Source organism: Salvelinus fontinalis, chromosome 36 (genome assembly GCF_029448725.1).
Source record: "Salvelinus fontinalis isolate EN_2023a chromosome 36, ASM2944872v1, whole genome shotgun sequence".
Taxonomy (NCBI): Eukaryota; Metazoa; Chordata; class Actinopteri; order Salmoniformes; family Salmonidae; genus Salvelinus; species Salvelinus fontinalis.
Genome location: NC_074700.1, coordinates 26,807,319 through 26,833,886, shown reverse-complemented (window position 1 = coordinate 26,833,886; position 26,568 = coordinate 26,807,319). Strand labels below are relative to the sequence as shown.

General features: G+C 47.3%; 1 protein-coding gene across 1 annotated transcript; it reads left to right on the top strand.

The window, feature by feature from the left end:
• On the top strand, positions 1-26,568 carry LOC129835650 (microtubule-associated protein futsch-like). Its single transcript, XM_055901371.1, has 13 exons — positions 1-107; positions 2,956-3,063; positions 4,877-4,938; positions 8,591-8,726; positions 9,133-9,207; positions 9,301-9,462; positions 9,615-9,693; positions 9,802-11,222; positions 19,721-19,830; positions 19,948-21,570; positions 22,653-22,791; positions 23,005-23,106; positions 25,040-26,568. Exons 2-13 carry the CDS (start codon positions 2,980-2,982, stop codon positions 25,445-25,447), a joined length of 4,401 nt encoding a protein of 1,466 aa, XP_055757346.1. The 5' UTR covers positions 1-107; positions 2,956-2,979; the 3' UTR covers positions 25,448-26,568.

Here is a 26,568-nt window from a genome sequence, read left to right as displayed (position 1 = left end):
CGTTGTGGCTGATTGTTATGGTAGCTAGCTTCACACATGTGAGTTACATTCAATTACAGCTGCGAGTCACAGGCACGCATTTACAACTCTGGCCCACTTGTTTTCTGGTAAGAATTTCAACAATACGCATGCATATTTTTTTTCACTAGACTACCTAGCTACAATGCATTATTGTGGCAAAGTTAGCAATCTAATAACGGAGAAAATATACAACGGTGTTCCGTTTTCAGGGACTCGGCTTGCTAGCTATATAGCTAGCCTCTTTTTGTAAACATTATCTATCTAATATATAGCGAAAAGACGCGAAAGAATCAAGCACATTTATGAGCTCCGAGCTAATAAACGTGTCGGTCTACGACGGTGTAATATGAAGGCTGCCACTTAAACATGTTATTGACTGTCCATTGCTTGACTTCCAGTTCTTCACGCTAACTGGTGAGGGAAGTCTGTTCGTTCCATGTTTGGCTGGTGGATCGCGGTCTTACTTTACGAAAATGGCGCCCAAGCCTCCCATACTCTTGAGTGTCCATGAGTACGCTTACTTGCACACGATAATGCAATTATTGTGGATAGTCAGATTTAATATAATAGTTAGTTAACGTTTACATGCTTTGCCAGAACGATTTCCCCTAGTAATCCTGCTTTAAATGGACAGTTGCGTGCATCTGAAATCAGGCCACTTAAATGGGACTTTTGATAAATGTAGATAATCGACAATCAAAATAAACGTAATAGCAAAGTGACTTATGTTTGAGAAGTCTATTTGATAATGACTAAGGACGTATACTGAACCAGAATATAAAGGCAGCATGTGAAGTGTTTGTCCCATGTTTCATGAGCTGAATAAAAGACGACAGACATTTTCTATAGGCACAAAAAGCTTATTACTATGAAATTGTACCTAAATGTGTTTACATCCCTCTCAGTGAGCATTTCTCCTTTGCCAAGATAATCCATCCACCTGGTGTGGCGTATCAAGAAGCAGATTAAATAGCATAATCATTACACAGGTGCACCTTGTGCTGGTGTAACCGCTATGAAATGGCTAGCTAGTTAGCAGGGTGCGCGCTAATAGCGTTTCAATCGGTGACGTCACTCGCTCTGAGTCCTTGAAATAGTTGTTCCCCTTGCTCTGCAAGTGCCGTGGCTTTTGTGGAGTGATGGGTAACGGTGCTTTTTGGGTGACTGTTGTTGATGTGTGCAGAGGGTCCCTGGTTCGAGCCCAGGTAGGGGCGAGGTGAGGGACAGAAGCAAAACTGTTACGCTGGGGTGGGTAAAAGGCCACTCTAAAATATGCATTTTTCTCATAACACAATGCCACAGATGTCTCAAGTTGAGGGAGCGTGCAATTGGCATGCTGACTGCAAGAATGTCCACCAGAGCTGCTGCCAGAGATTTTAATGTTAATTTCTCTACCATAAGCCATCTCCAATATTGTATAGAATTTGGCAGTAAGTCCAACTGGCCTCACAACCACGTGCAACCACACCAGCCCAGGACCTCCACATCCGGCTTCTTCGCCCGCGGGTTCGTCTGAGACCAGCCACCAAGACAGCTGATGAAACTGTGCATTTCTGCACAAACTGTCAGAAACCATCTCAGGGAAGCTCATCTCAGGGAAGCTCTTCTGCGTGCTCGTCGTCCTCACCGGGGTCTTGATCTGACTGCAGTTCGGCGTCGTAACAGACTTCAGTGGACAAATGCTCACCTTCGATGGCCACTGGCACGCTGGAGAAGTGTCCTCTTCACGGATGAAACACGATTTCAACTGTACCGGGCAGATGGCAGACTGTGTATGGCGTTGTGTGGGCGAGTGGTTTGCTGATGTCAGGTGGGAGTGAAGGACACTGTTTACTAGCTTAGCCAGCTAGTCCTAAGGAGGAATCTGGTATACAGCAGGCAGGAGTGACACCGTGTGCTAGCTAGGTAGACTGTTTCGTTAGGCGCCCCACCCCCAGTTCTGTTAACCGTGAGGGTAGGTGGGAGCCCGAAGGACCCTGCCTCCCGCTAGCTAGCAAGGAGGACTCGGTAAATTGCCACACCAGGTTGTCATCTATCCACTGATATAGTATACCCAAGTTAATTGCGGTTTGTCTGTTTCGGTACCGCAGTTATTGTCCCAGTTCCATTGATTTCTATACAATATCGATGTGAGTGATTTAGGCGGGAACAATTTAAAGTAGACCAATCTAATAATTTCCAGTCTTAAGTGACTGCTTGTAATCGATTGGTTGAAAGAACAGATGACTCTTGGTCGACCAAGATTCTTCTTCTTTTGTCAGGTACAGCCCTAGAATACAAGTGTGACGTGTGTGTGTGTGTAGGGAGTAATTATTATGTATTGGTCTTTAAAAAAAAAAATCACAACTTATTGATTATGAATTTGGACATTTTAAAAGCATTGTTAAGACACTAGGACATAAATCACAAAGCCATGACAACAGGAAGCAGCAACAGTATCATTTTCAATGTAGGTAAACTAAATGGTCCCTTTTTTTGAAAAAGGATTTTTCAACAGGATTCATCAGGTAAAAACGACTGAAATGAGCCCAACAAACGTGCTGGGATAGATTTCGATGATATGAAACGGTGAAAATATGTTTTGTCCTTGCTACTCTGTTACTGTGAACGTCTTACACTGCGTGGTCCAACAGCTAGCTCTTTGTTTTTACAGTTCACTTCCTGTTGAAGGCTAACTTAGCTAGCTTGGGTTCTGATAGAGTTCCACAGTTGTGCTAAACTCACGAGGCAGTTATATTCTTCAAGACTCAATGTGTTTACATCATTCATTGATGTCAAAAGTGTTGTAGCAACTGAAGATTGCTGCTTTTTTATTTTCTTTTTTACGATGTCTGTTTTTTGCAAAGCAACTACCTCTCTACTGGTGTTTTAGCGAGGTGTCTGTCTTGTCAGCTGATCTCTATCAGGGCGACCTTATCTCTCTCCTCTCCACAGTATGAGAAGTAGTGCTGCAGCAGGATGCCAGGCAAGGCAGCAGACACGTTCCAACCTGGGGACTTGGTCTTCGCCAAGATGAGGGGCTTCCCCCACTGGCCGGCCAGGGTGAGTTTGACACACTCTCTCTCACACACACACCCACTGACTGTCTGCTGATGCCCTATGTAGTCCCTATGTAGTTGACAACCTTTAACCTCGTTTTTCTCCCTAATTGCTAGTTACGATTTTGTCTCATCACTGCAACTCCTCAAAGGGCTCAGGAGAGGAAGATGGTTGAGACAAGCCAATAGTGTCTGTGTCTCTCCTACAGACAGACAGATAGTGTCTGTGTTTCTCCTACAGACAGACAGATAGTGTCTGTGTTTCTCCTACAGACAGACAGACAGACAGATAGTGTCTGTGTTTCTCCTACAGACAGACAGACAGACAGATAATGTCTGTGTTTCTCCTACAGACAGACAGACAGATAGTGTCTGTGTTTCTCCTACAGACAGACAGACAGATAGTGTCTGTGTTTCTCCTACAGACAGACAGACAGGTAGTGTCTGTGTTTCTCCTACAGACAGACAGACAGGTAGTGTCTGTGTTTCTCCTACAGACAGACAGACAGGTAGTGTCTGTGTTTCTCCTACAGACAGACAGACAGGTAGTGTCTGTGTTTCTCCTACAGACAGACAGACAGATAGTGTCTGTGTCTCTCCTACAGACAGACAGACAGATAGTGTCTGTGTCTCTCCTACAGACAGACAGACAGATAGTGTCTGTGTTTCTCCTACAGACAGACAGACAGATAGTGTCTGTGTCTCTCCTACAGACAGACAGACAGGTAGTGTCTGTGTTTCTCCTACAGACAGACAGACAGATAGTGTCTGTGTCTCTCCTACAGACAGACAGACAGATAGTGTCTGTGTCTCTCCTACAGACAGACAGACAGATAGTGTCTGTGTTTCTCCTACAGACAGACAGATAGATAGTGTCTGTGTTTCTCCTACAGACAGACAGATAGATAGTGTCTGTGTTTCTCAGACAGACAGACAGATAGATAGACAGACAGTGTCTGTGTTTCTCAGACAGACAGATAGATAGACAGACAGTGTCTGTGTCTCTCCTACAGACAGACAGACAGATAGTGTCTGTGTCTCTCCTACAGACAGACAGACAGATAGTGTCTGTGTTTCTCCTACAGACAGACAGATAGATAGTGTCTGTGTTTCTCAGACAGACAGACAGATAGATAGACAGACAGTGTCTGTGTTTCTCCTTCAGACAGACAGATAGTGTCTGTGTTTCTCCTTCAGACAGACAGATAGTGTCTGTGTTTCTCCTACAGACAGACAGACAGATAGTGTCTGTGTTTCTCCTACAGACAGACAGACAGATAGTGTCTGTGTTTCTCCTACAGACAGACAGACAGATAGTGTCTGTGTTTCTCCTACAGACAGACAGACAGATAGTGTCTGTGTTTCTCCTACAGACAGACAGACAGATAGTGTCTGTGTTTCTCCTACAGACAGACAGACAGATAGTGTCTGTGTTTCTCCTACAGACAGACAGACAGACAGTGTCTGTGTTTCTCCTACAGACAGACAGTGTCTGTGTTTCTCCTTCAGACAGACAGTGTCTGTGTTTCTCCTTCAGACAGACAGACAGTGTCTGTGTTTCTCCTACAGACAGACAGACAGTGTCTGTGTTTCTCCTACAGACAGACAGACAGTGTCTGTGTTTCTCCTACAGACAGACAGACAGTGTCTGTGTTTCTCCTACAGACAGACAGACAGTGTCTGTGTTTCTCCTACAGACAGACAGATAGTGTCTGTGTTTCTCCTACAGACAGACAGATAGTGTCTGTGTTTCTCCTACAGACAGACAGTGTCTGTGTTTCTCCTACAGACAGACAGTGTCTGTGTTTCTCCTACAGATCGCCCGGGGCGAGATCTCTAAGAAGAAGGTTCCAGTGTTCTTCTTTGGAACTCACCAGACGTAAGTAGAGGAGACTTCCTTCCTATCCTTCCTTCCTATCCTTCCTTCCTATCCTTCCTTCCTATCCTTCCTATCCTTCCTTCCTATCCTTCCTATCCTTCCTTCCTATCCTTCCAATCCTTCCTTCCTATCCTTCCTTCCTATCCTTCCTATCCTTCCTTCCTATCCTTCCTATCCTTCCTTCCTATCCTTCCTTCCTATCCTTCCTATCCTTCCTTCCTATCCTTCCTTCCTATCCTTCCTTCCTATCCTTCCTATCCTTCCTTCCTATCCTTCCTTCCTATCCTTCCTATCCTTCCTTCCTATCCTTCCTTCCTATCCTTCCTGTCCTTCCTTCCTTCCTATCCTTCCTTCCTATCCTTCCTTCCTATCCTTCCTATCCTTCCTTCCTAGACTTCCTTCCTATCCTTCCTTCCTATCCTTCCTTCCTATCCTTCCTTCCTAGACTTCCTATCCTTCCTTCCTATCCTTCCTTCCTATCCTTCCTTCCTATCCTTCATTCCTTTCCTTCCTATCCTTCCTATCCTTCCTTCCTTCCTAGACTTCCTTCCTATCCTTCCTATCCTTCCTATCCTTCCTTCCTATCCTTCCTATCCTTCCTTCCTATCCTTCCTATCCTTCCTTCCTATCCTTCCTTCCTATCCTTCCTTCCTATCCTTCCTTCCTATCCTTCCTTCCTATCCTTCCTTCCTATCCTTTCTATCCTTCCTTCCTATCCTTCCTTCCTAGACTTCCTTCCTTCCTTCCTAGACTTCCTTCCTAGACTTCCTTCCTATCCTTCCTATCCTTCCTTCCTATCCTTCCTATCCTTCCTTCCTATCCTTCCTTCCTAGACTTCCTAGACTTCCTTCCTATCCTTCCTTCCTAGACTTCCTAGACTTCCTTCCTATCCTTCCTATCCTTCCTTCCTAGACTTCCTTCCTATCCTTCCTTCCTATCCTTCCTATCCTTCCTTCCTTCCTAGACTTCCTTCCTATCCTTCCTATCCTTCCTTCCTATCCTTCCTATCCTTCCAATCCGAGGCCAAGGCTGATTTACTGATGCAGCTTTTTATTCATGTTTTATTCATGTTTTACTAGGCAAGTCAGTTAAGAACAAATTATTATTTTCATATAATAAAATATAAATATAGGACAAAACACACATCAGGACAAGAGAGACAACACAAAACGACATAAAGAGAGACCTAAGACGACAACATAGAAAGGCAGCAACACATGACAGCACAACATGGTAGCAGCACAACATGACAACAACATGGTAGCAGCACAACATGGTAGCAGCACAACATGGTAGCAGCACAACATGGTAGCAGCACAACATGGTAGCAGCACAACATGGTAGCAGCACAACATGGTAGCAGCACAACATGGTAGCAGCACAACATGGTAGCAGCACAACATGGTAGCAGCACAACATGGTAGCAGCACAACATGGTAGCAGCACAACATGGTAGCAGCACAACATGGTAGCAGCACAACATGGTAGCAGCACAACATGGTAGCAGCACAACATGGTAGCAGCACAACATGGTAGCAGCACAACATGGTAGCAGCACAACATGGTAGCAGCACAACATGGTAGCACCACAACATGGTAGCAGCACAACATGGTAGCAGCACAACATGGTAGCACCACAACATGGTAGCAGCACAACATGGTAGCAGCACAACATGGTAGCACCACAACATGGTAGCAACACAACATGGTAGCAGCACAACATGACAACAACACAACATGGCAGCATCACAACATGGCAGCATCACAACATGGCAGCAACACAACATGACAACAACACAACATGACAACAACACAACATGGTAGCAACACAACATGGTAGCAACACAACATGACAACAACATGGTAGCAACACAACATGACAACAACATGGCAGCAACACAACATGGCAGCAACACAACATGGTAGCAACACAACATGGTAGCAACACAACATGACAACAACATGGTAGCAACACAACATGACAACAACATGGTAGCAACACAACATGACAACAACATGGCAGCAACACAACATGACAACAACATGGTAGTAACACAACATGACAACAACATGGTAGCAACACAACATGACAACAACATGGTAGCAACACAACATGACAACAACATGGTAGCAACACAACATGACAACAACATGATAGCAACACAACATGGTAGCACAACATGACAACAACACGGTAGCAACACAACATGGTAGCAACACAACATGACAACAACATGGTAGCAACACAACATGACAACAACACAACATGACAACATGGTAGCAACACAACATGGTAGCAACACAACATGACAACAACATGGTAGCAACACAACATGGTAGCAACACAACATGACAACAACATGGTAGCAACACAACATGGTAGCAACACAACATGACAACAGCATGGTAACAACACAACATGGTAGCAGCACAACATGGTAGCAACACAACATGACAACAACATGGTAGCAACACAACATGGTAGCAACACAACATGACAACAACATGGTAGCAACACAACATGACAACAACACAACATGACAACAACACAACATGACAACAACACAACATGACAACAACACAACATGACAACAACACAACATGGTAGCAACACAACATGGTAGCAACACAACATGGTAGCAACACAACATGGTAGCAACACAACATGACAACAACATGGTAGCAACACAACATGACAACAACATGGTAGCAAAACAACATGGCAGCAACACAACATGACAACAACATGGTAGCAACACAACATGACAACAACATGGTAGCAACACAACATGACAACAACATGGTAGCAACACAACATGGTAGCAACACAACATGGTAGCAACACAACATGGTAGCAACACAACATGGTAGCAACACAACATGGCAGCAACACAACATGGTAGCAACACAACATGACAACAACATGGTAGCAACACAACATGACAACAACATGGTAGCAACACAACATGACAACAACATGGTAGCAACACAACATGACAACAACATGGTAGCAACACAACATGGTAGCAACACAGCATGGTAGCAACACAACATGACAACAACATGGTAGCAACACAACATGGTAGCACCACAACATGGCAGCAACACAACATGACAACAACATGGTAGCAACACAACATGACAACAACATGATTAGTATGTATGATTAGTATGTATGATTAGTATGTATGATTAGTATGTATGATTAGTTTGTATGATTAGTATGTATGATTAGTATGTATGATTAGTATGTATGATTAGTTTGTATGATTAGTATGTATGATTAGTATGTATGATTAGTTTGTATGATTAGTTTGTATGATTAGTTTGTGTGATTAGTATGTGTGATTAGTTTGTATGATTAGTATGTGTGATTAGTTTGTGTGATTAGTTTGTGTGATTAGTTTGTGTGATTAGTTTGTGTGATTAGTATGTGTGATTAGTTTGTGTGATTAGTATGTGTGATTAGTTTGTGTGATTAGTATGTGTGATTAGTATGTGTGATTAGTTTGTGTGATTAGTATGTGTGATTAGTTTGTACTGGCTGTAAGTCGCCCTAGATAAGTGTTTGATAAATGGCCAAAATGGGAATTTGATGGTTTCTGTCATTCTGTTCTTGTTTGTGGACCGAGTCTTCTTCTTCTGTTCCCAGAGCATCCATACCGTTTGAAAATATAGTGACCTACGTAGGGAACAAGGGCAGATATGGGAAAGGAGTGCGCATTAGAGGCTTCACAGAGGGAATGTGGGAGATAGAGAACACTCCTAGAGTATGCACCAAACAGAAGGTGAGGAGGACACTCACAGGCACTCTCTCTCTCTCTCTCTCTCTCTGTCTCTCTCTGTCTCTCTCTGTCTCTCTCTGTCTCTCTGTCTCTCTCTGTCTCTCTGTCTCTCTCTGTGTCTCTCTGTCTCGCTCTGTGTCTCTCTGTCTCGCTCTGTGTCTCTCTGTCTCGCTCTGTGTCTCTCTGTCTCGCTCTGTGTCTCTCTGTCTCGCTCTGTGTCTCTCGCTCTGTGTCTCTCGCTCTGTCTCTCTCGCTCTGTCTCTCTCGCTCTGTCTCTCTCGCTCTGTCTCTCTTTCACACACGCACTCTCTCTCACTCACTCTATCTCTCTCTGACACACCTCCCTCCATGTAGTGAATTGGAATTCCTCTTGCTCTCAGCTCAGTCTCTGTTTCTCTGTCTGAAACAGGTGGGTGCTACCGCAGCCAAAAAGGAGCAAGCAGAAAAAAATCCAGACCAGTCTAAGACACCAGCACCGGTCAAAGTGAGTCGACTGTCCAGCTGTGAAACAGACAGTAGCTATATAATAGTAGAAAATCATTAGTCTGTTTTTATTTATTTTTACTTCAACTTACAGATGTCCACCTCCCCTAAACAGGCCTCGATAAAGGCCCCTAAAACACAAGCGAAGACTATCAAGACAGTGGCAGTGACGGCCCCGGGAAACAAAAAAACATCGGCCGGCGGCCAACAGAAAACTGACACGCCGGCCAACACAAGAGCTGAGAAAAGGAAAAAGGTATGGAGGGGGAAAAGCACCAATGTTTCTAAACATTTATCTGTCAGATCTAGATGTATAAAGGATTTTTTTTAATTGCTGATGTTTATAAACGGGTTTATAAATCAATTTAAAAGACCAATAACCTCTGCTATGCTAATACGTGTCATTAGATTGGAATGCATTCGACCCAGGACGAGCCTGTCCAAGGGCAGAAGACAGCCCCGGCCGGTTCAACTGTAATCCCACCAGGTAAAGAACATCACCACTAGCTGTCAGCCATTTTGTATCAATTATATCAATGTGGTGTCATGGGACAGGGGGGATTCTAAAATGGCCGTCCTGTTCTTGTCTCCACAGCCAGCAAGAAGACAAGATTGACGGAGGAGAAAAGCTCCCCCACTACAAAGAGCAAGAGAGAGAAGACCACAGAAGAGAGAAAGAAACAGGGGGAGAGTAGAGGGAGGAAGAGGAAAAAGGAGGATGAGGGAGAGAAGACAACAGAAGAGAGAAAGAAACAGGGGGAGAGTAGAGGGAGGAAGAGGAAAAAGGAGGATGAGGGAGAGAAGACAAAGGAAGTTGGTGTTGAAGAGGGAAAGATTGAAGTCAGTAAGATGAGGGAGGTGGAATGTTTAGAAACAGACAAAGAAGTAATCCACAAGGAAGAGGTTAAGAAGGGGAATGAAGAGGAGGGTGGTGTAGCAGAGAAGGAGAACGAGGAGGAGGAGGGTGGTGTAGCGGAGAAGGAGGGTGAGGTAGCAGTGAAGGAGAAGGAGGGTGGGGTAGGAGTGAAGGGGGAGGGTGGGGTAGCAGTGAAGGGGAACGAGGAGGAGGGTGGTGTAGCGGAGAAGGGGGGTGGGGTAGCCGTGAAGGAGGAGGGTGGGGTAGCAGTGAAGGGGAACGAGGAGGAGGAGGGTGGTGTAGCGGAGAAGGAGGGTGGGGTAGCAGTGAAGGGGAACGAAGAGGAGGAGGGTGGGGTAGCAGAGAAGAAGGGTGGGGTAGCAGTGAAGGGGAACGAAGAGGAGGAGGGTGGTGTAGCGGAGAAGGGGAACGAAGAGGAGGAGGGTGGTGTAGCGGAGAAGGGGAACGAAGAGGAGGGTGGGGTAGCAGTGAAGGGGAACGAAGAGGAGGAGGGTGGTGTAGCGGAGAAGGGGAACGAAGAGGAGGGTGGGGTAGCAGAGAAGGGGAACGAAGAGGAGGAGGGTGGGGTAGCAGAGAAGGGGAACGAAGAGGAGGAGGATGGGGCAGCAGTGAAGGGGAACGGAGAGGAAGATGGGGTAGCAGTGAAGGGGAACGGAGAGGAGGATGGGGCAGCAGTGAAGGGGAACGAGGAGGAGGATGGGGTAGCAGTGAAGGGGAACGAAGAGGAGGAGGGTGGGGTAGCAGAGAAGGGGAACGAAGAGGAGGAGGGTGGGGTAGCAGTGAAGGGGAACGAAGAGGAGGAGGGTGGGGTAGCAGTGAAGGGGAACGAAGAGGAGGAGGGTGGGGTAGCAGTGAAGGGGAACGAAGAGGAGGAGGGTGGGGTAGCAGTGAAGGGGAACGAAGAGGAGGAGGGTGGGGTAGCAGTGAAGGGGAACGGAGAGGAGGATGGGGCAGCAGTGAAGGGGAACGGAGAGGAGGATGGGGCAGCAGTGAAGGGGAACGGAGAGGAAGATGGGGTAGCAGTGAAGGGGAACGGAGAGGAGGATGGGGCAGCAGTGAAGGGGAACGAGGAGGAGGATGGGGTAGCAGTGAAGGGGAACAATACTGTTACAGAGATCAGTGCTGGTCAGGATGAAGAGGTGAGTGCTCTCTGACAGATCCCATATGCCCCCCCCCCCCCCCCCCCCCTTATTCCCTATAGCGTTGTCACCATACTAGAATTTTGACCCCAATATCAGGTTTAGTATTCCAATACTCGATACAGTCACGATATTTGATAGGAGAACGATAGCTAAACGATACCACGGCAACAAAAGATGGCATATAAGTCAAAGTCACAGAATGGCACTGGATCCAGTGGGCAGGTGAACTCAGCTACTGATCTGTTCAATCGGTGGCCATCTTGAATTCAATATCATGACGGTAGATTCTTTTTTCTTCTTCTTTTTTTTTACATCAACATGTATGCATTAACGAATAAATTATTCACTGAACAAAAAATATAAAGGCAACATGTAAAGTGTTGGTCCCATGTTACATGAGCTGAAATAAAAGATCCCAGAAATGTTTCATACGCACAAAAAGCTTATTTCTTTCTTGTTTGTTTACATCCCTGTTAGTGAGCCTTTCTCCTTTGCCAAGATAATCCATCCACCTGACAGGTGTGGTATATCAAGAAGCTGATTAAACAGCATGATCATTACACAGGTGCACCTTGTGATCGAGACAAATAAAGGTCACTCTAAAATGAGAAGTTTTGTCACACAAGATGTCTCAAGTTGAGGGAGTGTTTAATTGACATGCAGACTCCAGGAATGTTTACCAGAGCTGTCTGTTGCCAGAGAATGTAATGTTCATTTCTCTACCATAAGCCGCCTCCAATATCGTTTTAGAGAATTTGGCATAACGTCCAACCGGCCTCACAACCGCAGACCACGTGTGGGCGAGTGGTTTGCTGATGTCAACGTTGTGAACCGAGTGCCCGATGGTAGCGGTGGGGATATGGTATGGGCAGGTATAAGCTAAGGACTACAAACACAATTGTATTTTATCGATGGAAATTTGAATGCACAAAGATACCGTGACGAGATCCTGAGGCCCGTTGTCGTGCCGTTCATCCGTCGCCATCACCTCATGTTTCAGCATGATAATGCACGGCCCCACGCCGCAAGGATCTGTAGACAATTCCTGGAAGCTGAAAATGTCCCGGTTCTTCCATAGCCTGCATTCTCACCAGACATGTCACCCATTGAGCATGTTTGGGATGCTCTGGATTGACGTGTACGACAGCTTGTTCCAGTTCCCGCCGATATCCAGCAACTTCACACAGCCAATGAAGAGGACAACCTTCCACAGGCCACCAATCAACAGCCTGATCAACTCTATGTGAAGGAGATGTGTAGCGCTGCATGAGGCAAATGGTGGTCACACCAGATACTGACTGGTTTTCATGAGGCTAAATGGTGGTCACACCAGATACTGACTGGTTTCCTGATCCACACCCCTACCTTTATTTTTTAATTAATTTAAATGGACTGATTTCCTGATTATGAACTGTAACTCAGTAAAATCTTTGCATGTTGCATTTATGTTTTTGTTCAGTTTACAATCGATTTGACCTTTTTTTTTTTTTTTACCAATTTAATTACGTAACATAATGGTAATTGTATTTGAATGGTAAATCTGTATTGATAAAGTGGGTATGTCAAGATGTAGCCTAGGTCTATTCATAGTACAGGTAAATGCATATTAATCAATCAAGTTTATTTTATTTTTATTTATATATAGCCCTTCGTACATCAGCTAATATCTTGAAGTGCTGTACAGAAACCCAGCCTAAAACCCCAAACAGCAAGCAATGCAGGTGTAGAAGCACGGTGGCTAGGAAAAACTCCCTAGAAAGGCCAAAACCTAGGAAGAAACCTAGAGAGGAACCAGGCCATATTAAATAGGCGTGTGTGTGTGTTGAATTCAAATGGATTTACCTCAATCACTTCTTGACAGCATCCCGTTATTGATTTCAATGAATAGTTTCCAATCCAGACATTTGTGTGGTCAGAAAGGGACTTTTTAGACCTGAATGTCAAAAACTTTTTTCAGGGGATAAAAGGTAAAAAAATAACATTTTACCAACACGAGACGACAATGTCTTCATCACTGAGTAAATATTAACGGTTGATGTTTGATGTCATTTTTAAAAAAACTTACAAAATTGTCAAAACTATTTTATAATTTCTGCATTGAAACGCACTAAAATAGGATTTAGATTAGAAATGTGAACTTTCAAATGGTGCCACAAAGATGGTTGGAGGTCCACGCATCAGAGTATGTTGACTCCAATTTTAATTTTAAAACTACATGGTCAATCCTCAGGAGGAAACCTATTGAAATATAGATAATAGAATAGACCTGGATATTTTTAAATGGACATTTTGATGGTGGGGAGACTGGTGGTCGTCATTAGAAGTAAAAATGGCAATTGTAACAGTTTTGACTTGAGGTTGTTTGTTAGTTCGGCCTACCGGGTTATTGTTTGTTAGGCCGACCTACCTGGCACCGCTAACGGGTTATTGTTTGTTAGCGGTGCCAGGTGGGTCGGCCTAACGGGTAATTGTTTGTTAGCGGTGCCAGGTAGGTCGGCCTACCGGGTTATTGTTTGTTAGGGGTGCCAGGTAGGTCGGCCTACCGGGTTATTGTTTGTTAGCGGTGCCAGGTAGGTCGGCCTACCGGGTTATTGTTTGTTAGGGGTGCCAGGTAGGTCGGCCTACCGGGTTATTGTTTGTTAGCGGTGCCAGGTAGGTCGGCCTAACGGGTAATTGTTTGTTAGCGGTGCCAGGTAGGTCGGCCTACCAGAGAGATTGTAGAATTTCTCCTTTTTGTTTGTGGAGAAATGAGTTCCGTCTGGTCCGTCAAGTCTACACCAATAAAAAGCACTCATGTTAAAGTCAAAATGGAAACCTTTCACCTGTAATGTCCAGGACCTCAGGCATAAAATTATCCGGCCCGGTAAATGGTTGAGTGAACCCAACTGACCTCAGTCACGTCATGGTCCCTCCATAAAGTGAAGTGTAAAACCAGTGTCATTCACAACCTCTGAAAACCATAAACGCTCTTTTTGTCTTTTCACATAGTAAGGATTCACAATATATTATTCCAACAACTCTAACATACGGAGCAGGTCTCCCCCGGACCCAATACGGAGCAGGTCTCCATTCTCCGCTGGAGTTCTGCTATCAGATTGACTCACGGACTCTTACACTTTTTTAAAAAACAAAACAACGAGGTAGGAACAAGCTACCGAGTTGAGGGTCGGAACTCCTCCTCTAGAACACCCATCTCTTGAGCAACTGGCTATTTTATAGGGAATTAAAGGGGCGGCGCCCCATTGGAAGGAGAAGCACTGACACGGTTCAGACAAATTCGGGGCCGTCACAATATTTTACATTTCAATGGTGTTACCAGGTAAATTGCAGTGGACTGAAGGGATAGGTTTCATTCTATGAATCCTATTTCTATCATTTGAAATGACACCCACCTTGTCTTCAAGAGCATGTTGTGTCTCAACAGAGGGCGGGCACAACACACAAACCACCACCACCTCCGATGTGAAGTAGGGTCTCGACTACAACGGGAATATGAGAAACGCAACTGAGTTTATGCAATTTTGGATAACTTACGTTTACTTAAAAAATAAATTAAAAAAAAGACTTAATTTATTAAATTAATTTTCAAGAAATAATGAAATAGTTTGAAAACACTGTACACTTTGAAATGATATCAAACTCAAATGTTAAAAAATATATTAAAAAAAAAATTAAACTTTAAACATCTTTATATCCTGACTGGTCAGGTCTCAAGTTACTTTCTGACCACTTCTTCCATGGCCAAAATAAGTTTTGATTTTTAAATCAAAATGGATGTTGTCAAAAGGTGAAATTGAAGCTCGTGTCCACTACAAGGCAGTGGTGTTGACCTACGGAGCAGCGAGAGGAACTGCTCCTCTCTACCTTCAGACTATGATCAAAGCCTACAGCCCAACCCGACCACTCTATTCTGCCATCTCTGGTCTTTTGGCTCTCCCACCCCAACGGGAGGGCAGCTCCTGGCTCAGCCCAGTCCAAGCTTCTTCTCTGTCCTGGCACCCCACAATGCGTAGAACCAGCTTCTTCTTCAAGCTAGGAGAGTAGAGTCCCTGCCCATCTTCTGAAAAACATCTGAAACCCTCTTGATTATTTAATAAGATACTCTTTCAGTATCTTATTAAATAATCTCACAGCCCCGCCCCCCTCACATCATCTTCTTTATGAGAGATTACCAAGGAAAGCTAACCTACCAAGGAAAGCTAGCCTACCAAGCTGGAAGCTACCAAGGAAAGCTAGCCTACCAATAAAAGCTAGCCTACCAAGGAAAGCTGGAAGCTACCAAGGAAAGCTAGCCTACCAAGCTGGAAGCTACCAATAAAAGCTAGCTTACCAATGAAAGCTGGAAGCTACCAAGGAAAGCTAGCCTACCAAGGAAAGCTAGTCTACCAAGCTGGAAGCGACCTAGGAAAGCTAGCTTACCAAGCTGGAAGCCTGTATGGGCATTGTTCTGCAAACAGTAATTGACAGTTTTAACATTTCTACATGCCTTGTCACACTATCCATGTGTGTTCTGTGCAGCATGAATGGGGAGCTAACATGATGCATCTCAGACTCCCAGGCTAGCAGTGAGTTAGTGGAGCTAACATGATGCATCTCAGACTCCCAGGCTAGCAGTGAGTTAGTGGAGCTAACATGATACAGCCCAGACTCCCAGGCTAGCAGTGAGTTAGGGGAGCTAACATGATGCATCTCAGACTCCCAGGCTAGCAGTGAGTTAGTGGAGCTAACATGATGCAGCCCAGACTCCCAGTGCAGGCTAGCAGTGAGTTAGTGGAGCTAACATGATGCAGCCCAGACTCCCAGGCTAGCAGTGAGTTAGGGGAGCTAACATGATGCATCTCAGACTCCCAGGCTAGCAGTGAGTTAGGGGAGCTAACATGATGCATCTCAGACTCCCAGGCTAGCAGTGAGTTAGTGGAGCTAACATGATGCAGCCCAGACTCCCAGGCTAGCAGTGAGTTAGTGGAGCTAACATGATACAGCCCAGACTCCCAGGCTAGCAGTGAGTTAGTGGAGCTAACATGATGCAGCCCAGACTCCCAGGCTAGCAGTGAGTTAGGGGAGCTAACATGATGCATCTCAGACTCCCAGGCTAGCAGTGAGTTAGTGGAGCTAACATGATACAGCCCAGACTCCCAGGCTAGCAGTGAGTTAGGGGAGCTAACATGATGCATCTCAGACTCCCAGGCTAGCAGTGAGTTAGTGGAGCTAACATGATACAGCCCAGACTCCCAGGCTAGCAGTGAGTTAGGGGAGCTAACATGATGCATCTCAGACTCCCAGGCTAGCAGTGAGTTAGTGGAGCTAACATGATGCAGCCCAGACTCCCAGGCTAGCAGTGAGTTAGTGGAGCTAACATGATGCAGCCCAGACTCCCAGGCTAGCAGTGAGGTAGTGGAGCTAACATGATGCAGCCCAGACTCCCAGGCTAGCAGTGAGTTAGGGGAGCTAACATGATGCATCTCAGACTCCCAGGCTAGCAGTGAGTTAGTGGAGCTAACATGATGCAGCCCAGACTCCCAGGCTAGCAGTGAGTTAGTGGAGCTAACATGATGCAGCCCAGACTCCCAGGCTAGCAGTGAGTTAGTGGAGCTAACATGATGCAGCCCAGACTCCCAGGCTAGCAGTGAGTTAGGGGAGCTAACATGATGCATCTCAGACTCCCAGGCTAGCAGTGAGTTAGTGGAGCTAACATGATGCAGCCCAGACTCCCAGGCTAGCAGTGAGTTAGTGGAGCTAACATGATGCAGCTCAGACTCCCAGTACAGGCTAGCAGTGAGTTAGTGGAGCTAACGTGATGCAGCCCAGACTCCCAGGCTAGCAGTGAGTTAGTGGAGCTAACATGATGCAGCCCAGACTCCCAGGCTAGCAGTGAGTTAGTGGAGCTAACATGATGCAGCCCAGACTCCCAGGCTAGCAGTGAGTTAGTGGAGCTAACATGATGCAGCCCAGACTCCCAGGCTAGCAGTGAGTTAGTGGAGCTAACATGATGCAGCCCAGACTCCCAGGCTAGCAGTGAGTTAGTGGAGCTAACATGATGCAGCTCAGACTCCCAGTACAGGCTAGCAGTGAGTTAGTGGAGCTAACGTGATGCAGCCCAGACTCCCAGGCTAGCAGTGAGTTAGTGGAGCTAACATGATGCAGCCCAGACTCCCAGTGCAGGCTAGCAGTGAGTTAGTGGAGCTAACATGATGCAGCCCAGACTCCCAGTACAGGCTAGCAGTGAGTTAGTGGAGCTAACATGATGCAGCCCAGACTCCCAGGCTAGCAGTGAGTTAGTGGAGCTAACATGATGCAGACCAGACTCCCAGGCTAGCAGTGAGGTAGTGGAGCTAACATGATGCAGCCCAGACTCCCAGGCTAGCAGTGAGTTAGTGGAGCTAACATGATGCAGCCCAGACTCCCAGGCTAGCAGTGAGTTAGTGGAGCTAACATGATGCAGCCCAGACTCCCAGGCTAGCAGTGAGTTAGTGGAGCTAACATGATGCAGCCCAGACTCCCAGGCTAGCAGTGAGTTAGTGGAGCTAACATGATGCAGCCCAGACTCCCAGGTTAGCAGTGAGTTAGTGGAGCTAACATGATGCAGCCCAGACTCCCAGTGCAGGCTAGCAGTGAGTTAGTGGAGCTAACATGATGCAGCTCAGACTCCCAGTACAGGCTAGCAGTGAGTTAGTGGAGCTAACGTGATGCAGCCCAGACTCCCAGGCTAGCAGTGAGTTAGGGGAGCTAACATGATGCATCCCAGACTCCCAGGTTAGCAGTGAGTTAGTGGAGCTAACATGATGCAGCCCAGACTCCCAGTGCAGGCTAGCAGTGAGTTAGTGGAGCTAACATGATGCAGCCCAGACTCCCAGTACAGGCTAGCAGTGAGTTAGTGGAGCTAACATGATGCAGCCCAGACTCCCAGGCTAGCAGTGAGTTAGTGGAGCTAACATGATGCAGCCCAGACTCCCAGTGCAGGCTAGCAGTGAGTTAGTGGAGCTAACATGATGCAGCCCAGACTCCCAGGCTAGCAGTGAGTTAGTGGAGCTAACATGATGCAGACCAGACTCCCAGGCTAGCAGTGAGTTAGTGGAGCTAACATGATGCAGCCCAGACTCCCAGTGCAGGCTAGCAGTGAGTTAGTGGAGCTAACATGATGCAGCCCAGACTCCCAGGCTAGCAGTGAGTTAGTGGAGCTAACATGATGCAGCCCAGACTCCCAGGCTAGCAGTGAGTTAGTGGAGCTAACATGATACAGCCCAGGCTAGCAGTGAGTTAGTGGAGCTAACATGATGCATCTCAGACTCCCAGGCTAGCAGTGAGTTAGTGGAGCTAACATGATGCATCCCAGACTCCCAGGCTAGCAGTGAGTTAGTGGAGCTAACATGATGCAGCCCAGACTCCCAGTGCAGGCTAGCAGTGAGTTAGTGGAGCTAACATGATGCAGCCCAGACTCCCAGGCTAGCAGTGAGTTAGTGGAGCTAACATGATGCAGCCCAGACTCCCAGGCTAGCAGTGAGTTAGTGGAGCTAACATGATGCATCTCAGACTCCCAGTGCAGGCTAGCAGTGAGTTAGTGGAGCTAACATGATGCAGCCCAGACTCCCAGGCTAGCAGTGAGTTAGTGGAGCTAACATGATGCAGTCCAGACTCCCAGGCTAGCAGTGAGTTAGTGGAGCTAACATGATGCAGCCCAGACTCCCAGGTTAGCAGTGAGTTAGTGGAGCTAACATGATGCAGCCCAGACTCCCAGTGCAGGCTAGCAGTGAGTTAGTGGAGCTAACATGATGCAGCTCAGACTCCCAGTACAGGCTAGCAGTGAGTTAGTGGAGCTAACGTGATGCAGCCCAGACTCCCAGTACAGGCTAGCAGTGAGTTAGTGGAGCTAACATGATGCAGCCCAGACTCCCAGTGCAGGCTAGCAGTGAGTTAGTGGAGCTAACATGATACAGCCCAGACTCCCAGGCTAGCAGTGAGGTAGTGGAGCTAACATGATGCAGCCCAGACTCCCAGGCTAGCAGTGAGGTAGTGGAGCTAACATGATGCAGCCCAGACTCCCAGTGCAGGCTAGCAGTGAGTTAGTGGAGCTAACATGATGCAGCCCAGATTCCCAGTGCAGGCTAGCAGTGAGCTCGTGGTGAGCTCCATTTTCTAGTGTCAAAGTACAGAAGTTTGAGTATACAGTGCAACACTAGTTCCCTATATATCCCTACTTTGAACTATATAGGGTGTCGTTTGAAATGCAGACCAGTCTGGGCTGCATCACGTTAGCTTCCCCGTTCATGCTGCACAGAAGTTAACACACATGGATAGTGTGACAAGGCATGTAGAAATGTTAAAACTGTCAATTACTGTTTGCAGAACAATGCCCATACAGGCGAGAACACTTTACAATGCAAGAACTGTCCAATACTAGTGGTGAAGATTGATAGTGATGTAACATCCTGTTTGTATTCCCGTGTGGGCGTGTTCCCGTCCGTGTGTGTACTTACGGTGTGTGTGTGTCTGTGCAGCGTCGGCGGCGTCTTGCGGCCAGGAGAGAGAGTGTCTTGAAGTCTCTACAAGGACTTCTCACTAGAAGGAAGGGCCTGAGAAGACAGAGCATTAAACCTACACGGACAATGTAAGCACACACCTCATGAATACACACACACACGCTGTCTTACACTGCTCTGAGCAGACACACACACATACACACACACTAATCTGAAATAATCTACTTTTTTTTTTTTTTCATCAGGAAAAATGGAGCTGGAGGGAAGAAAGCTGAAGAGAAGAAGAGTAGAAAAACAGGTGGGCAGAAAGGGGACAGAAAAACAGCGAGTAAGACAACAGGCGTCAAGACAACAGGCGTCAGGACAACAGGCGTCAGGACAACAGGCGTCAAGACAACAGGCGTCAAGACAACAGGCGTCAAGACAACAGGCGTCAAGACAACAGGCGTCAAGACAACGGAGAGGAAGAAAACAGATGAGAAGGTGGAAAGTACAAAAACGGAAGTAAAAAATTTGGAAGGCAAAAAAACAGAATGTAAGAAACTAGAACAAAAGATGGAGAAGAAAGTGGAGAGCAAGAAATCAGCGGAGGCTACGAAGTCGGAATCGACCCGGGCGGAGGCTACGAAGTCGGAATCGACCCGGGCGGAGGCTACGAAGTCGGAATCGACCCGGGCGGAGGCTACGAAGTCGGAATCGACCCGGGCGGAGGCTAAGAAGTCTGAATCGACCCGGGCGGAGGCCAAGAAGTCTGAATCGACCCGGGCGGAGGCCAAGAAGCCTGAATCGACCCGGGCGGAGGCCAAGAAGTCCGAATCGACCCGGGCGGAGGCCAAGAAGCCCGAAACGACCCGGGCGGAGGCCAAGAAGTCCGAAACGACCCGGGCGGAGGCCAAGAAGTCCGAATCGACCCGGGCGGAGGCCAAGAAGTCCGAATCGACCCGGGCGGAGGCCAAGAAGTCCGAATCGACCCGGGCGGAGGCCAAGAAGTCCGAATCGACCCGGGCGGAGGCCAAGAAGTCCGAATCGACCCGGGCGGAGGCCAAGAAGTCCGAATCGACCCGGGCGGAGGCCAAGAAGTCCGAATCGACCCGGGCGGAGGCCAAGAAGTCCGAATCGACCCGGGCGGAGGCCAAGAAGTCCGAATCGACCCGGGCGGAGGCCAAGAAGTCCGAATCGACCCGGGCGGAGGCCAAGAAGTCCGAATCGACCCGGGCGGAGGCCAAGAAGTCCGAATCGACCCGGGCGGAGGCCAAGAAGTCCGAATCGACCCGGGCGGAGGCCAAGAAGTCCGAATCGACCCGGGCGGGGGCCAAGAAGTCCGAATCGACCCGGGCGGGGGCCAAGAAGTCCGAATCGACCCGGGCGGGGGCCAAGAAGTCCGAATCGACCCGGGCGGGGGCCAAGAAGTCCGAATCGACCCGGGCGGGGGCCAAGAAGTCCGAATCGACCCGGGCGGGGGCCAAGAAGTCCGAATCGACCCGGGCGGGGGCCAAGAAGTCCGAATCGACCCGGGCGGGGGCCAAGAAGTCCGAATCGACCCGGGCGGGGGCCAAGAAGTCCGAATCGACCCGGGCGGGGGCCAAGAAGTCCGAATCGACCCGGGCGGGGGCCAAGAAGTCCGAATCGACCCGGGCGGGGGCCAAGAAGTCCGAATCGGCCCGGGCGGAGGCCAAGAAGTCCGAATCGGCCCGGGCGGAGGCCAAGAAGTCCGAATCGGCCCGGGCGGAGGCCAAGAAGTCCGAATCGGCCCGGGCGGAGGCCAAGAAGTCCGAATCGACCCGGGCGGAGACCAGCAAGTCCGAATCCAAGAAAGTGGAGACAGAAAAGATAGAGAGACGACAGGAGGAGGAGCCTAAATCACCTCAGTGAGTACAGAAACGAATAACCTGTCTGTCCTACCTGTCTTTCTGTCTGCCTGTCTGCCTTGTAACTGTCTTTTCTCTGTCTGTCCTGTACCTCTGTCTGTCCTGTACCTGTGTCTGTCCTGTACCTGTGTCTGTCCTGTACCTGTGTCTGTCCTGTACCTGTGTCTGTCCTGAACCTCTGTCTGTCCTGAACCTCTGTCTGTCCTGTACCTGTCTGTCCTGTACCTGTGTCTGTCCTGAACCTCTGTCTGTCCTGTACCTCTGTCTGTCCTGTACCTGTCTGTCCTGTACCTCTGTCTGTCCTGTACCTCTGTCTGTCCTGTACTTCTGTCTGTCCTGTACTTCTGTCTGTCCTGTACTTCTGTCTGTCCTGTACTTCTGTCTGTCCTGTACCTGTCTGTCCTGTACCTCTGTCTGTCCTGAACCTCTGTCTGTCCTGAACCTCTGTCTGTCCTGTACCTCTGTCTGTCCTGTACCTCTGTCTGTCCTGAATCTCTGTCTGTCCTGTACCTCTGTCTGTCCTGTACCTCTGTCTGTCCTGTACCTCTGTCTGTCCTGTACCTCTGTCTGTCCTGAACCTCTGTCTGTCCTGTACCTCTGTCTGTCCTGTACCTCTGTCTGTCCTGAACCTCTGTCTGTCCTGAACCTCTGTCTGTCCTGTACCTCTGTCTGTCCTGTACCTCTGTCTGTCCTGTACCTCTGTCTGTCCTGAACCTCTGTCTGTCCTGTACCTCTGTCTGTCCTGAACCTCTGTCTGTCCTGAACCTCTGTCTGTCCTGTACCTCTGTCTGTCCTGTACCTCTGTCTGTCCTGTACCTCTGTCTGTCCTGTACCTCTGTCTGTCCTGTACCTGTCTGTCCTGTACCTGTCTGTCCTGTACCTGTCTGTCCTGTACCTGTCTGTCCTGTACCTGTCTGTCCTGTACCTGTCTGTCCTGTACCTGTCTGTCCTGTACTTCTGTCTGTCCTGTACCTGTCTGTCCTGTACCTGTCTGTCCTGTACCTGTGTCTGTTCTGTACCTGTCTGCTTGCATGTTTATGTCGGTGATCATAACTAACCATTGGTTGTCTTGTCTGTACCAGGAGAAGTGTACTAGGGGACGGCCAGATAACAGACAGTATGTCTAAACTACATACCACTAAAGAATCGTTCACTCTGACGGACTCTACCCTACACCGTATACACGGAGATATACGCATCTCTCTGAAGACGGACAACCCTGTGAGTCACACGCACACCCTTTGATCTATTAGAGAAATGTAACCGTTTACCCCCCCCAATCCATCAGGACATTAGTGTCTGACAGCGCTGGACCAACTCACTATGGTCTATATAACGTCTCTGTGTCTCAGGACATTAGTTAGTGTCTGATTGTCCTGGGCCAACTCACTATGGTCTATATAATGTCTCTGTGTCTCTGTCTCTGTCTCTCAGGACATTAGTAAGTGTCTGACGGCGCTGGACCAACTCACTATGGTCTATGTAACATCACAACATGTCCAGAGACACAGTGAACTCATAACTACTCTCAGAAAGGTACGACAGCTTCCACATACATACAATAACACACACACACACACACACTCCTGACTTACAGTGCTTTCGGAAAGTATTCAGACCCCTTGACTTTTCCCACATTTTGTTACGTTACAGCCTTTTTCTAAAATGGATTAAATAAACATGTTCCTCATCAATCTACACACAATACCCCATAATGACATCACAATACCCCATAATGACATCACAATACCCCACAATGACATCACAATACCCCACAATGACATCACAATACCCCACAATGACATCACAATACCCCATAATGACATCACAATACCCCACAATGACATCACAATACCCCACAATGACATCACAATACCCCACAATGACATCACAATACCCCACAATGACATCACAATACCCCATAATGACAAAGCACAAAATGTGTTTTTAGACATTTTTGCAGATTTATTACAAATTCAAAACTGAAATGTTGCATTTGCATAAGTATTCAGACCCTTTACTCAGTACTTTGTTGAAGCACCTTTGGCAGCGATTACAGCCTCGATTCTTCTTGGGTGTGAAGCTACAAGCTTGGCACACCTGTATTTGGGAAGTTTCTCCCATTCTTCTCTGCAGATCCTCTCAAGCTCTGTCAGGTTGGATGGGGAGCGTTGCTGTACAGCTGTTTTCAGGTCTTTCCAGAGATGTTCGATCGGGTTCATGTCCGGGCTCTGGCTGGGCCACTCAATGATATTCAGAGACTTGTCCCAAAGCCACTCCTGCGTTGTCTTGGCTGTGTGCTTAGGGTTGTTGTCCTGTTGGAAGGTGAACCTTCACCCCAGTCTGAGGTCCTGAGTGCCCTGGAGTTTCATCAAGGATCTCTCTGTACTTTGCTCTTTCCATGGATTCTTGACTAGTCTCCCATCCATGCCGCTGAAAAATATCCCCACAGCATGATGCTGCCCCAACCATTCTTCACCGTAGGGATGGTGCCAGGATTTTTCCAGACGTGACGCTTGGCATTCAGGCCAAAGAGTTAAATCTTGGTTTCAACAGACCAGTGAATCTTGTTTCTCATGTTCTGAGAGTCTTTAGGCACCTTCTGGCAAACTCCAAGAGGGCTGTCATGTGCCTTTTACTGAGGAGTGGCTTCCGTATGGCCACTCTACCATAAAGGCCTGATTGGTGGAGTGCTGCAGAGATGGTTGTCCTTCTGGAAGGTTCTCCCATCTCCACAGAGGAACTCTGGAGCTTTGTCAGAGTGACCATCTGGTTCTTGGTCACCTCCATGACCAAGGCCCTTCTCCCCTGATTGCTCAGTTTGACCAGTGGCTTCCAGTTTGGCCGGTCGGCCAGATCTAGGAAGAGTCTTGGTGGTTCTAAACTTCTTCCATTTAAGAATGATGGGGGCCATTGTGTTATTGGGGACCTTCAATGCTGCAGAAATGTTTTGGTGTCCTTCCCCAGATCTGTGCCTCGAAACAATCCTGTCTAGGAGCTCTACAGCCTTCTGTAGGAAGGCAGAGCTTGTTTTTTTCTCTGACATGCAGTGTCAACTGTGGGACCTTATATAGACAGGTGTGTGCCTTTCCAAATCATGTCCAATCAATTGAATTGACCACAGGTGGAACTCCAATCAAGTTGTAGAAACATCTCAAGGATGATCAATGGAAACAGGATGCACCTGAGCTCAATTTCAAGTCTCATAGTAAATCAGTTTGCAAACATTTATGAAAACCTGTTTTCACTTTGTCATTATGGGGTATTGTGATGTCATTATGGGGTATTGTGATGTCATTATGGGGTACTGTGATGTCATTATGGGTGTATTGTGTGTAGATTACTTAAAACATTTTCCTCATTAATCAATTTTTGAATAAGGCCGGAACTTAACAAAATGTTGAAAAAGTCAAAGGGGTCTGAATACTTTCCGAACCACACACCTAACCCACAACTGTGTGCTTCCCAGATGCGTCGTTTCCGCAGTAACCAGGACGTGATGGACAAGGCGTCGATGCTCTACAACCGCTTCAAGAACGCATTCCTATTGGTTAACGACAAGGATAACGTCATCAGCCCCGAGTTCCTCCGCTCGCTCCTGGAGGAGAAAGAGAGGGAGGAGGAGGAGAGGGTGGAGCGATGGAGGGAGAAACAGAAGAGGAGAGGAGAGGTGCTGCAGGAGGTTCGCAGGAGAATGAGTCAACTGGAGGAGAGAAGGGGAGGAGAGAAGGGGGTCGTGACTGAGAAGAAGGAAGAGGAGGAGCCAGAGGAGGAGCCAGAGGAGGAGCCGGAGGAGGGTCCAGAGGAGGGGCCAGAGGAGGGGCCGGAGGAGGGGCCGAAGGAGGAGCCAGAGGATGGAAGCTCCGAACTACAGTAGAATCATCCTGAGCTCCACTGGGAGAAACAGAGCAGGGTGAAGTTGTCCCTAGACACTGATCTTGGTGCAGGTTACAGTTTTCGACCACCTAATGGTTGAAGGTTAGTATTTGGAGAGGGAAACTGATTCTAGATCTGTACCTGGGGGGGAGGGGGACAGAACAATGGAACATACCAACTCAGAATCAGAGGGGGTGAACACGGAACATACCAGCTGTCCAACTGGGTTATGGTGTTTCTTAACCCTCCCTTGTCCACTCGAGAGTATTTGGACAACCTCTTTACCCAAATTCATTGGTGCACACCGTTTCAAAAAAAACATTGCAGACGTTAAGCGATGGAAAAGGACAACGAGTGTTTTTTTTATTTTAAATTTATTTTTATTTGACAAGTTCAGGTTGTTAAGTCTTCTAGTGAACGGGGAAAACACGGGTGCCAGGTGTTTTCCTAAAGACAGACCGGCCTGAGGAGTGTCTTTAAGTCGTCTCCTTTCCCTGAGGATTAGAGGACAAGCTTTCCTCTGATGCTTTAATAAAGAAGCCCTTCTTCTAGGATGTTCTGTAGAAACCAGGGAATACTTTCCTGATGTTTTTTTTTATTTTTTTTATACCTTGTATGTTCTCTTAAATACCATACTTTATGTTGTTGTGTAGTTTTTAACGGTGATGTTATAGACTCGATTCTACTTTAGCCTGGATTTCTACTTTTCTTGTACTCTGTCCCTGCAATACGTAGCCTAGTAGCCACGTTGATTATTGCTTTAGCCAATTTGGCTAGTAGCCTAAAAGCAGATCTGGTGGCCAGGTAATATTACCCTTCAGGTATCTCCGTTCAATAGCCATCGCTGCTCATGGTTGTAAACCTCCAGAGGGCCAGACGGTAGCACACAAGTTTAAAAGAGTCTGGCTGGTCATCTGATTCATCCCAGGACAGACGGTGTTGTATTTAACCCCTGATTCAACTGCAGCGACACATGTTTTCACACCACGGACAGGAGTTGGTTCTGTGGTTTAAAAGGGGAACACACTTTGGTTTGACACTGTGGAGTAGATTTGTTACACTTTACTTACAGATATGTTTTACAGATGTCATTTCACTGGTAATAAATGAGCATTACTTTCA